At 48.8% G+C, this 12,259-nt stretch overlaps 1 protein-coding gene across 1 annotated transcript in view; it reads right to left on the bottom strand.

Moving 5' to 3' along the window:
- Window positions 1–3,220: 3,220 nt before the first annotated feature.
- The window catches only part of PHF12 (PHD finger protein 12), a 33,304-nt gene continuing 24,265 nt past the window's right edge, over window positions 3,221–12,259 (bottom strand). The window contains exons 8-15 of the mRNA XM_027861529.1: window positions 11,107–11,265; window positions 9,574–10,372; window positions 7,887–8,012; window positions 7,114–7,257; window positions 6,051–6,149; window positions 5,605–5,687; window positions 4,902–5,040; window positions 3,221–4,438 (exon numbers count right to left, since the gene is read on the bottom strand). Coding sequence (XP_027717330.1) covers window positions 4,104–4,438; window positions 4,902–5,040; window positions 5,605–5,687; window positions 6,051–6,149; window positions 7,114–7,257; window positions 7,887–8,012; window positions 9,574–10,372; window positions 11,107–11,265 — 1,884 coding nt within the window. The 3' untranslated portion in view covers window positions 3,221–4,103. The remainder of the gene's footprint in view (window positions 4,439–4,901; window positions 5,041–5,604; window positions 5,688–6,050; window positions 6,150–7,113; window positions 7,258–7,886; window positions 8,013–9,573; window positions 10,373–11,106; window positions 11,266–12,259) is intronic.

Here is a 12,259-nt window from a genome sequence, read left to right as displayed (position 1 = left end):
GCTCCAGCTCTGCCCCGACCGACCGGCGGGGCCGCGGATCCCGTAGGGGCGGGGCAGGGGCACCCAGGTCTGCTCAGGCGGTGCAGCCGTGGGGAATGGGGTCTCTGCTAGCTTGGTTTTAGGAAAAGTTTGGGGTGGGGATGGGGTGGTGATGTCGCCCCCACCAAGGCCAGGAAATTGGCAGGCAGGGGCAGCAGTGCCACCTCCAGGCAACAGCCGGGCACTGCGCCCGGCTCACCTGCGCAGGTTGTGACTGAGGAGTCACTGTAGACTGAGAGGGGCCATGGGCTCCCAGCTCCAGAGCTGGGCAGGCACCCCAGAAGCTGGCCTATTTTACAGAGGAGGAAACTGAGGCCTAGGGAGGTGACGTGGTGTGCCCAGCATCACACAGGTGGTAGTGGGCAGAGCTGGGGCTCAAATCCAGGTCCTCTGACAGCCGGCCAGCAGAAAGCCCCTCTCCTGCTCAGACATCCACTGGTCACAAGAGTAGGAGTGAAAGGGTCCTTAGCGATTATGTAGTTGCACCTCTTTTCATGGACCAGGAATCCGAGGTCATGGCCATACAAGTAGTGTAGTTAGTGTCGAACTTGGGACTGAGAGCCCCCTTCCCTGACTCAGAATCCAAGGCTCTCCTGAAATTCTGAGTGTGTGTCTGCGTGTTTGACACAGAATGAGGGAGAGGCCAGCTTCGGGATAGGCACTCTCCAAGTCCTTCATGCCTTCCCTTTCCTCTTCAGTCTTCAGATAGCCCTTGTCAATATCCCTTCCCATCTTTCTCCCCATAGTGTACTTATACTCATCACTGTTTCTCCAGTTTCTCCAGCCAATCTCCAGCATCTGGTCCTTCTTCCCAATTGTGTAAGACTGATTTTTCCAGTGAACCTTCCCTGACTCATCACCATCTTTCTCCTCTTCCTCAAATATCTACCTCACCTGTTTATATTTTCCCTTCTTTACATAGTTTGTTTAGCATATATGTCCTTCCATATATATGTGTGTATATATATATACACACACAAATATCTATATATACACACATATATCACCCATTTACATATTCCCTTTATATATATTTATATTTTATATATTCTTCCTAATTTATAAATCCCTTTTTTATATTCCCTTCCTTATGTATTCATATCTGTATCTATATATCTCCCCCCTTCCTTATACAGAGCACCTTTGTTTATATATCTTTCTTTATATATGTATATATGGAGTGTGTATATATATATGGAATGTGTATCTATATATACATACATATATTTGTGTGTATAGTTATACATTCTATAGACAAACATTTCTCATCCTCAAAGTATAGATAGTACCCTTTAACTTTTTGTAGCTTAAAACTGTACTGAGACCCCAAATATCTCAGCACTGTTAGAATCAGTAGAAATTATCACTGGGCTGTAAGTATAGTGATCGCTCAATACAAAAGTTAGTGCCCACAGGTCCTTAGCTCAGTTCTGCCCCATACTTGGCTGTGTGACTTGCAACATGAAACCTCATTTTTCTGGGATTCAATGTTTACAATTATAAAATGGACAACCGACATTTCTCCTTTGAGGGCTGAGTTAGGTCATAGATGTTAGTTTCTTGGGGGAAAGGGGCTACAGATAACTCCTCAGATTAAGTAGCAGAGCTCAGAAATATCTGGGCCACAGACACTGAGTGATGACCCACTAACCTATAAGGCAGGTGTTAGGATAATCTTGTTTTTGCCACAGACCCAAACAGCCTACCTCTCTGAAGAGAATTCTGGGTTGGTCAAAGTTCAGAAGATTCCGAGGGGGGAATATCACCCTCTCACTTAGGATGGGTGTCTTCAAATTCAATAATAGCGACTTTCAGTTTAGAAAATGCTTTATACACATGTCAGTGGACTTTACGAAATCTAATATCAAAAGCTAATGTTTACATAGCACTTTTCGGTTTGCAATGAACTTTACATACATGATCTCACTTGATCCTCACAACAACCCTGTGAGGTAGGTGTTATCCCCATTCTACAGATGAGGAAATTCAGACAGATTTGAAGCGACCTGCCCAGGATCTCACAGCTCACATCAGAGGTAGGAATCTAAACCAGCTCTTTCTCACTCCAAGTCTAAGGCTCTTCACCCCGCTTCCTCTCTAGCATAACCCTGTGTTACAGGGGAGAAAAGGGCGGTGAGATGCCTGAGGTCAAAACAGAAATCACTGGGACTGGGGCCCAGGTTTCCTCCCAGACCAATGCTCTGCCCCTATTCATTACCCTTCAATAAGCAGCTTCCTTCAAAGATGCTTGAAAGGTTGATATGTGTAAATGGGATTTGACTCATTTTGCAAAGCTGCAGAGGACAACACACCCAAGCAGCCTGTGGAAACTGTGAATTTCACTTTTGGAAAAGGTGAGCTTCCTAGTAATAGCAGCTACCAGGAAGTGGGAGGGAGGATGGGATGGTGGTTGGGGAGGGTGTTCCCGTTTGGGCAGGGGTCAGCCTAGAGGATGGCTGAAGTCTTCCAACTCTTGAGATTCTACTGACAGAGATGTTATCTCCACGATCATCAGACCAGGGCTGTTTGGACAGCAAGGCTTGTTTTGTTAAAAAAGCAAAATCACCACATGAATCAAAAGGTCTTTCCACACAGGTGTCACTCTCCTCCTCAACTACTAGACCATGCAGGTCAGTCTGCCACCCCTCCTCCAAAGTAGGGCTTCTACCCCTTTCCTGGGGCACGGACCCTCTGGGCAGTCTTGCCCTTGAAGTCCATGCACCCCTTCTCAAAATGATGCTTTTAGATGACTAAAATTCACAGGATCAAAAAGGAAGCCAAAGATTAGTGAAAACAACACGTATTTTTTCCCTTGTCCAAGTTCACAGACCCTCAGAATTCTACCGTACCTCCTCTAAAGGGTCAGAGCTGGGGAGGGTCTAGTTTGATTACATAGAGCCCACTCATCTGTCTCTTTTAACACGCCTTTAAGACCTTTAACAATAGGATACCCTCACCCCAAATGACACATGATTCAATGACTCTTTCCTTCTCTCATCCATTCAAAATTCAAATTTCACAAAGGTTTCCATTTTCCTGGGAGGAATAATGGGAAAGGCTGAAGACTGTCCAAAGGGCTCATCTTCTCCATCTTTGGCCATTAGTCCCTGGGGTTCAGGGAGAATGGGAAGACTCCCTTCTCAAGGTGATGACAGGCATGACAGACAGGCAGAAAACATGATTTGAAGTATTTTTGGTTTTTTATATACAGAATACAGGAAAGTTTTTGTAAAGTCTAAAACATTACAATTACTATGTACATTGGTACTAGCCGTGAGGGGAGAAGGGCTAAGGGTAGAAGTGGCAAGAGAACAAAAAAGGAGACGAAAACAGGTTTACGACAAAACGTTTTTGCTACAATAGACAATCTGAAGAAAACGTCCTACCACATGTACTGTACACAGCTTTAAAAACATTGAAAAAAATGCCATCACTGGGTGTATTTACACAAAATCCAATATGCTTTTCCTTATTTGAAATACAACAGGATGGACGCCAGAAAAGAGTTAAATCTTCCATCTGTCCACAACACACAGTAGGCTACCTGTAGTGCAACCGCAGCAGGGGAAGGGGAGCCATGGGAGGAGAGTGGGTAGCGATCTTTATATTAAATAAAACAATGATATTGTATAGATTTTGCTGTATGAAAACTGTATTTTTTCTTTTAATATAAAACTATTGTCACTGCCACAAAATAGAACAAGTTTCTGATTATTTTACAACGGTGGGCGGGTGGGCGGTGGGGAGGGAGGTGGGGCAGGGTCCGTCTCGATTTTTGCTTCGGAGGAAATGTGTCCAAGTCCTCGGCCTCCCCTCCCCAAAGCTCCTTTGAGCTCTGGTCTGCCCAGTTCCCATGAAATGTCGAGTACAAATATATGTGCAAATGCCCCCTAGAACTTGAGAAAGAAGAAAAAGGATAAAAAAAGAGTCAAAAGGTTGTCTTCATTTCATGCAAAGGTTGTAGTTGAACAGTTTCTGGTAGAGGATAGAAAAACCCCGGGTTTGGTTTTGTACATTTTTGCACTGGAGGAGTCTGTCTCAGGGTGGAGCGCCTGTGCTCGAGCCTAGGGCACCGAGTTGGAGCGTAGCACGGGGCCCTGGGGAGGCTTGAGGGAGAGCTTCTCAGCAAGGCCCCCGTCCGGAAGGAGGGCAGCATCCCCCTTGGGTGGTTTGGTTGCGAACTCCGTGACACTGAAGACGAACTGGAGGCAGCCCAGCTTGATGTAGCTGCCGTGGTGCAGCAAGGCCGTGCCCTCCCAGCCGGCCCCGCTGCCCCCAATCAAGCTCGAGCTGCTGGCTTTGCAATTACACGGCCACCTCGGCTGTCCCTGGGCCTGGGAGCTCATCATAGCTGCCTCTTCTGTGGGCTCCTCTTCCTGCTTTCGGCTCCTTCTGCGCTCTGTGAGAGGGAAATGGGGCCAGGGTCAGAGCACAGGAGGCCCAGGCCTATCCCAGCACTGGCAGGCTCTTTGGGGATTAAGTAAGCAGAGGACAGCTTACGGGGTGAGGAGGGGGCTGGATGGGGAATTCTGGGCCAATGCAGAAGTCACTGTGTATGGCAGCTGTGTGGGGGAAGTCAAGTGGGCAGAGGTGAGGCCCAGGAATTGGCAGGGAGAAGATCTGTGGGAACTGGAGGAAGGAGAAGGAGAAGGAACATGTATTTAGGGAGCTGGTGTGGGACTCTCTCCCCAAGAGGGCATGCTAACATGGCACTGAAACCAGAACTCTAGAGCTTGAGACGCCCTCAGAGAAGGAAGAGCAAAGGCAGAGAACCTGGCCTCCAAGATAAGGTGGCAGCACCTGGAGCAATCCAGGAATCTCTACCCTCCAGCCAGCCAGTCAGGGGCTCTGTGCCAACTTACTGATGATGCTTTGCACTTTGGCAACAATACTGCTGGGGGGAGTAGGGGGCGTCTTCTCTGAGAAGTCACAGGAGTACAGCACGTTGTCCACCGTTGTCCCGTGTTCACTGTAGTTCAACAGCTCGTAATGCTTGGTATTCTAAGGGGAGACTAGACGTGAGCTCCTCAAGCTGGGGACAGAGCTCCGCTGCCCGCCCGCCCGGGCTGGCTTCTGTCCCCCTTAGAGAAGCCTCCCCCCTCCATGATCACAGGCCCTTCACGACAGTCCCTTGGTTGGCTGTTCTGGGTGTGAAGGCCTTCTATGAATCAAGCCAGACCAAGAGCCTCCCAGGCAGGGCCCTGCCTCTGCCTCTGCCTGTGCACACCCCGGGTGTCTGGTCACAGTCGACTGACTCTGAGGCAGTGGCAGTGGCTCTGGGTCACTAATCACCCGACCCTCCAGGAAGCCCCCGGGGCAGGTTCTCCTGGGCTATGCTGTGGGTCCAAATCTAACTCTGCTCTCCCCTGTTAACAGCCACAGGGAAGAGAGACCCTGACTGCTTCTTTCTGCTCAGATGGCACAGACAGGCCAGGACAGAGGGCCCCCAGCTGGCCTTTCATCTTCAGGAGGGGAGACTCAGTGAGCAGGTGATGGAGGGAAAGCCAGACCCTACAGTGCCCCAGGCCTGCAAAGATTAGAGCCCCTGGGCCTGCTCTCACTCACCTCATCATAGAAGATGCAGGCATGTTTCCCAGACACGTAGTTACAGTGACCGTAGTTTGTAAGGCACACGTCCATGTCAGCTCCTGCAGGGAGGTGGTGGGTATGGGAGGAAAGAGATGGAACACAGGTTGCAAGAGGTAGTTCTTGAGTTAATACCGACACGCACTTTGGGGTGGAAAATGGGGGATGGAGGAGGCAGCCGAGGGTCCCCGCCTTGGTGTCCTGATGAGACCAGGGTGAGGGCCCCAGGTTGGGGGCCTCTGCTGGGCAGAGTAGCTGCTATTTCGCTCTGGTCTCTCATGATCAGAAGTAGAACCCTTTCAACGTCTAGAAGTTAAGCCCCACTTGCCCCCTCATCTCTATAGCTGAATGAATGCCTGTCTATGTCATGCAGGTATCCCCAGGGAGCAACGATGGGGGCTGGCTCTTCCTGTTGGCCTGCTCACCTGTTCCAATGTAGAGGGTTCGATAGCACATGTTCACAGCTCCTCCCAAACCCATGAGGGGGTAGAACACAGCCCGGGCTTGCACCTCCTTTCTGTGGACTACAACACACACACACACATACACACACACACACACACACACACACACACACACACAGAGACAGACAGACCCACACAAATGGGGATGGGATCACTCAGAAGGCAGGGCTAGAGACCTGCCATGACCCACACATTAAAGATCTCAGCTTCCCTTCTGGCTCCTGCAGGGAAGTAACCCAGGGTAAACAAAGGCCACACTAAGCCTGCATTCTGAGACAGCCAGAGGACTAATCAATTAGTAGCTTCTTCTCTTGAGGGCTTCTGGTCAGGACTCCTCCAAGCTGATCTTGGCTACAAAGAGCCAAGCCTAGCTAAATGGCTTTCTGAAGCTCTTAGAGCTCAAGGGGAGGGGGTCTCGCATGGAGAGGCTGGGAAGAATTCACAGGAGGCCAGGGCCTTGGGCAGATCCCCTCCCCACTTCTCTTTTAGTTTCCTTATCTTAAATTGGGGATAATATCTCTGACGCTTAACTCATAAAGCTGTTGAACAAATCAAATAAAATAAATGAAGTCAAATACTTTGTAATTTTAAAGCACTAAGTAAATGTCAGCTACTCTTACACTGTTACTTCTTTCAGCTCATTATTCCCTCCCTAAATTCTTAAAGCCCTGGCTGTCCTCTAGAGGAGGGCTGCCCCTTCCCCAACCCCTGCCCACTTCCCATGTCTGTGGAAGCTGGCGCACATCAGAGCAGGCATATCCCGGGGGCCGGCATCTGCCGGTAACCATCATCTGTGCCTGCTTATGGCTTCTCAGTTTAAGTCTCAAAGTAGATCCCTTTGATCTTGAGAGAACAACTTCCAGTGTACTATGAAAACCTCAAAGTCCATTCTGAGAGCTGGGGCTGCCATCCTGCTCTTACCCAACAAGAAACCCTGATCTTGGTAAAAGCTCAAAGCAAGAACTTAGCCTGTCAGGGAGGGAAGGACAGCTGCCTGGACATATGGAGCAGACCACGTCCTTACCTTCTGTATGATGCCCCCCAGGGGCCAGTGAATGAGTCCCAACATTGCCAACCACAGTCTGGACTCGGGAAGGGAAAAGCTGATGTATTCTCTGCAGGGCCAGGAACTTGATCAGCTTCTCATCCAGCATATTTATCTCAATCTCTGTTAACCAAACAGGTATGTCAATAAATAACTGGGGAGGGAATGAGGAAGTGAGAAGTGGGGGGGGTCCCTAGACTATTCAGAGTTTCTGAAGTTCTGCCATTGTGATACGTAGGCCTAACTTCAAAAAGAGGGCTGCTCAGAGCCTGAGTGCTCGGAGGGAGTCAGAAACTCTCCTGAACCCTCTGCAGTATTAAGCTGCTCTCTGGTTCTGAACTCTGGCTTTAAAATGGGTGGTCTCTAGGGTAGGTTGGCTTGGGGTCAGGTAACCTGAACATGCAGAATAAAATCAACTAATATTCATATTCCAAATACCCCTTTCCTGTTTACCTGCCTCAGCAACAAGCATCTGAACTTCCCTCTCAATTACTGTACTGAGGGATCTTTCACCCATGGACCAGGGAGGTTCCAAATAAATGGGGCTATGGGGTCAGGTACCTGATTCTATTCTCTAGTCTCTGCAGGTGTCCTCGTGAACGCAGAAGATGGAAGGCAAAGAAAAGAACTATGGCTTATGACCCCTATGCCCCAGAAACATAAAATAGCAGTGGCCCTAATTACCAGTCTAAAGGAAACAACCCTGGGACTCATTGCTAAGGTCATCTAAGTTTCAGAAGCTGCTCACTCACCTCCATTGATGTCCATCAATGCTCGAAGAGAATTGGTGAGATCTACCATTGCAGTAGAGTTGGCCGGGAAAGGGGGTATGGTTAAAGCGCTTCCTATGGATAATGTGCCAGGGCTGACCTTGCCATCTGCGGATGCAGCAGGAGAAAAGTGATGGGTTATTTCTAAAGTACCCTGGTTTTTGGTTGGGTCTTGATTCCGAACCTAGGGAAACCCCATTCTCCTTCCCAAAGACTGTTAAGTTACTACAGCAAGAAATCCTTGAGCCTTCAAATTGGGATGTTCATTCTTTGGAAAGATAGCAGCCTTTGATGAACCATTCCTGTGTATGAGGTCTCTCATGCAGGAGACTACCTGATTAAGACTCGGGAAAAAAATACACGAAGCTGCACAAAATTTTTCTGTTGTTAAGTTGTTTTCAGTCATGTCTGACTCTTCTTGACCTTATTTGGGATTCTCTTGGCAAAGATAATGGAGTCGTTTGCCATTTCCTTCTCTGGCTCACTTACAGATGAGGAAACTGAAGCCAGAAGGGTTAAGTGACTCGTCCTGGGTCACCCAGCTAGTAAGTGTTTGAAGCCTGATTTAAACTCAAGAAGATGAGTCTTCTTGACTCCAGGCCTGGCGCTCTGTACACCTTCATCACCTAGCTCCCCTCCACATAAAATTCTACCAGGATTCAAAGTCTCATTCAGGCATTGGATTAGCAACTCTGGATACCAAATGGCAAACTCTTCTGTTTTTTTTTTCACATGAAAGGAGAGAGTGAAATTTTCTTAGTTCAAAGATGAAAGACAGGTTCTGAGGGCTTCTGGGTGCAGCCCTGACTAGGAAGTTTTCTTTTCTCCTTCCCTCATTCCTGGGAAGTTAGAGTTATCTAAGGAAGGCTTAAATCTTAGTTCCGACCTTGATTCTGGGGGAACTCTTAGCAGACACCCGAGGCTTGAGGGTCTGCTTCTGGATGATGCCATCAGCTTTGTGTGGCTGTTCAAAAGATTTCTGTTTCATTCCTGATTTTCATTACTGATGTGGAAGTTTTACAAAGAGTTAACCCAAGGAAGTCCTGGGCGAATTCCAAATCAGTTTCCAAGGCCTGGATCCAGGCTCTCCCTTGGATCACGAAATGCTGAGAGAGTTACCGAGAACCTTAGAGCAAGAGGAACGGCTCAAAGGATCCTACTGACTGTCTCCAAGGCAGCAAATACAGTTAAGTAAGTAGAACCCGGTGGCCAAAGGGTCAAGAGATCTGGGCTGACTTGTTAGGGGACCCTAGGAATGTTAACACTGCACAGGGTTCTATTTCTGCAAAGTGGGGACAAATTAACCATGTCCCTCCTTTTTTTTTTCCTCTTTCTTTTATTTCACTTAATAGTATCTTATTTTTTTCCAACTGCACATAAAGATAGTTTCCAACATTCACTTTTATAAGATCTGAATTCCAAACTTTTTTCTCCCTTTCCCCTCCCCCTTCCCCAAGACAGCATGCAATCTGATATAGGCTATAACCATGTCCCTTAACTGAAGTATGTGGGAATGGCTGCTGAGATGAGGTAGAAGGGCTGGGGGAGGATACAGGAAACGGTGCTTTGTGGATAAGGCTGTCTCCAAAGTTCCTGTGAAGCCCATGAATTTATTGTTACTTACCAAACATAGTGCACAAAATTAATCACCCTGCACAATGACACTTACCTGAAGATGGCGCTGGTGAGCAGAATCGCTGGTTGGCTCCCACTGCCAATGTGCCGTCTCCTGCTGCCTGGGGGGGAGTGAGCACCCGAGTAGCATTTGGGGGTGAGCCAAGCGGCCTCGAATCTGTCAGTGGGGGTCCTATCTGTGTCTGGACATTCTTTCTTTGCAAAGTGCTGGTGGTCTCTAGGCTGGCACAAGAACTGGGAATGGAAGGTGGCAGGCTGGGGATAGGTGCCAAGCTCCTCTGGGTACATGAAGCAGGGCCAGTGGTGTTCTCTGTCTTCACGATGATACCGACAGTGTGGTTCTGAAGGCCCCCCGCCGCTGGCGGTGTGAGGGGCCGGGGCCATGACTGCCGGTGGGAAACTACCGGGAGAGTGGTCCCAGAACTTTGGAGCCGACGGGGGTCTGGGGGGTCTGGGGGGAGACCGTAAAGGTGAGGCCCATTGGCTTTCACCTCTGTGCCCGTCGGCCCATTAGAGGTCCCACAGGCCACCACTTTCTTGGATTTGTCCACGCAAGAGCTGCAGTTGACGTCCTCGGGAGCTGGGAGCTGCTGAGATGGAGATGAGCTCAGGGAGTTCTGAGTGGTAATCCCGGAGGGGGAAGACATTGGGTAAAGGGACGGTGTGGGTGCCTTGTCAGCTGCCTGCAGAGAGGTGGTGATTGAGCCGTCAGCCACAATAACAGGCTTAATATCAGCCTTCTCTGTCTGTTCAGAGTCCCAATGCCAGGGTATCTGCTTAGCAGATAAATGTTTCAATATGCTGCACTGGAGTGCAACAACACTACAGAGCCACTGCAAACAGAAAGGAAAGGCAGGTCAGAGGAGGGAGAGGCGAGGGACCACGATTCCCCCACAGTGGTGGTGGCGGCGGCACACGCACGAGATCCAGAAAACCGGCTGGTGATGCTCTTCGGTGCTTGGAGGCAGCTCCGGGGGCCAGGCCCCAGGCATTGCTGGGCAAACTCTAGTGAGGGGAGCGCTAGGAAGCAGACACTTGGGGACCTTCTCCCAGGCCCCTATCCCAGCCACAATCTGGGTGACCTTCCAGGTCTTCATTAGGGATCCCTTCTGACTTTACAGAGATGACCAGGATGGGAGGCCTCTTGGGGGACAGGTATTCTAGAAGGATGGCGATAAACGAAGGGAGGAGCTCTGCAGGAATCTGTCATTCAGGAACAGGGCTAGGGCCCACACTGTCTGGAGTAATCACCTCACGTTTTCTCTAGCTCTAGGACATGTACCTGTTTCTCCCAATACAATCCAGAGTTCAAGGTATCTGCCCTAGGATCCAGTAAGAGTCTAGAAAGTGCTGGGCATGTGGGCTCTGGGTGGGGGCAGGAGAAAGCCAGATGGCTTTCGAATACGTGAGATGCATCGGGCAGCTGCAGACTACCATATCAACAGGGCTTCCTGTTTTCTGTTCTCTCTAGGTCCAGCTTCAGCTCCCGGGGTGAAGAGGAAAGCCAGGAGCCCTACATGCAGCATGGCCCTGCCCAAACGCCTCAGCCTCCAGGGCCCTTACTCACCTCCTGTTGCTCTGCCTGGCTAGCAGAGTGCTCAGGGTTCAAAAGGTGCTTCTGCGACTCCTCGGGAGCCCCGTTGCAGATCAGCTCCCCGTCCCGAATAGCCGCAGGTGCGAGCAGCGGAGGCGGAAACCGGTACTGGGATTTTATAGCATCAGGAACCTAATTGGGAGGGGAGAGTGGAGGGAGTAGGCACGATTGGGCCATTTTCATTGAGGTCTCTTGTCTTTAATGCCCACATCCAAGTGACAAGAGATGATGGGTGCTGTGCCAGTGTGGCAGGTTTTGCTCTGGGCTGACATGCTCTGACATGTTCTCTAGGCGTGTGGTCACAAAGAACCTGCAGAAGCCATTAAATTAACTGATGTTCTATGATTTGCCCTCCCTGGGAAGGGCTTTTGGAAGTCCACATCAGCCTCAAAAATGCCTTTGCAAACATGGTAGAGAGAGCTGACATATGGGATCAAGGAACAGAGTCATTTTCCACCAACACACAAGCCACAGACCTGAAACAGCTCAAGAAGGAGTAACGATGATGACACTAGCAGGCGAGACAGTTTCTGATGCTCCTTTGGGGTTATGTACCAAGTACTGAAGCAAACCAAAAACACCTTACCAATAATGTGAAAGGAAAAATGTCAATTGTAGTGCGTTGATACTATTCTTTTAACAAAACATGTATCTCGTTTCACTCTCAAACCTTTCCATGTACCAGGCATCCAGACAGCCACTGCCCTGAGATTTTGGCACGAGGGTAGGAAACCATTTAACGGACTAGGTAAGACTGAGTGAAGTCATTTCATCCAGAAGGATCCTAAGCCACGAGGTTTCAGCATTGAAGAGATAAATTTCTTTGAATATGCTTTCACCAAATTAATTTAATCTAGACTTTTCCAAATTATAATTACCTATTTGAAGTAATTTAGTTATGGAAAAATGTGATTTCCATCTCTGCACAAACGTTTGCATAGTCAGAAGCATATAAAACACTAATCTGCATTCTGTATTACATACATAGGGTAATAGTCAATAGTCAAAAATCACCTTCTTTAAAACTGGGTGCTTTTTTTTTCTTCCAGAAGAGACTGGGGAGGGAGGGGCACTTAAAAAAACAAACAAACAAACAAACAAAAACGCCTGCCATCTAGCGGCCGAA

This window comes from Vombatus ursinus, unplaced genomic scaffold (assembly GCF_900497805.2).
Source record: "Vombatus ursinus unplaced genomic scaffold, bare-nosed wombat genome assembly UNPS02014768.1, whole genome shotgun sequence".
Taxonomy (NCBI): domain Eukaryota; kingdom Metazoa; phylum Chordata; class Mammalia; order Diprotodontia; family Vombatidae; genus Vombatus; species Vombatus ursinus.
The sequence above is the reverse complement of the archived record's forward strand: the minus strand, read 5'-3'. Positions and strand labels throughout refer to the sequence as shown.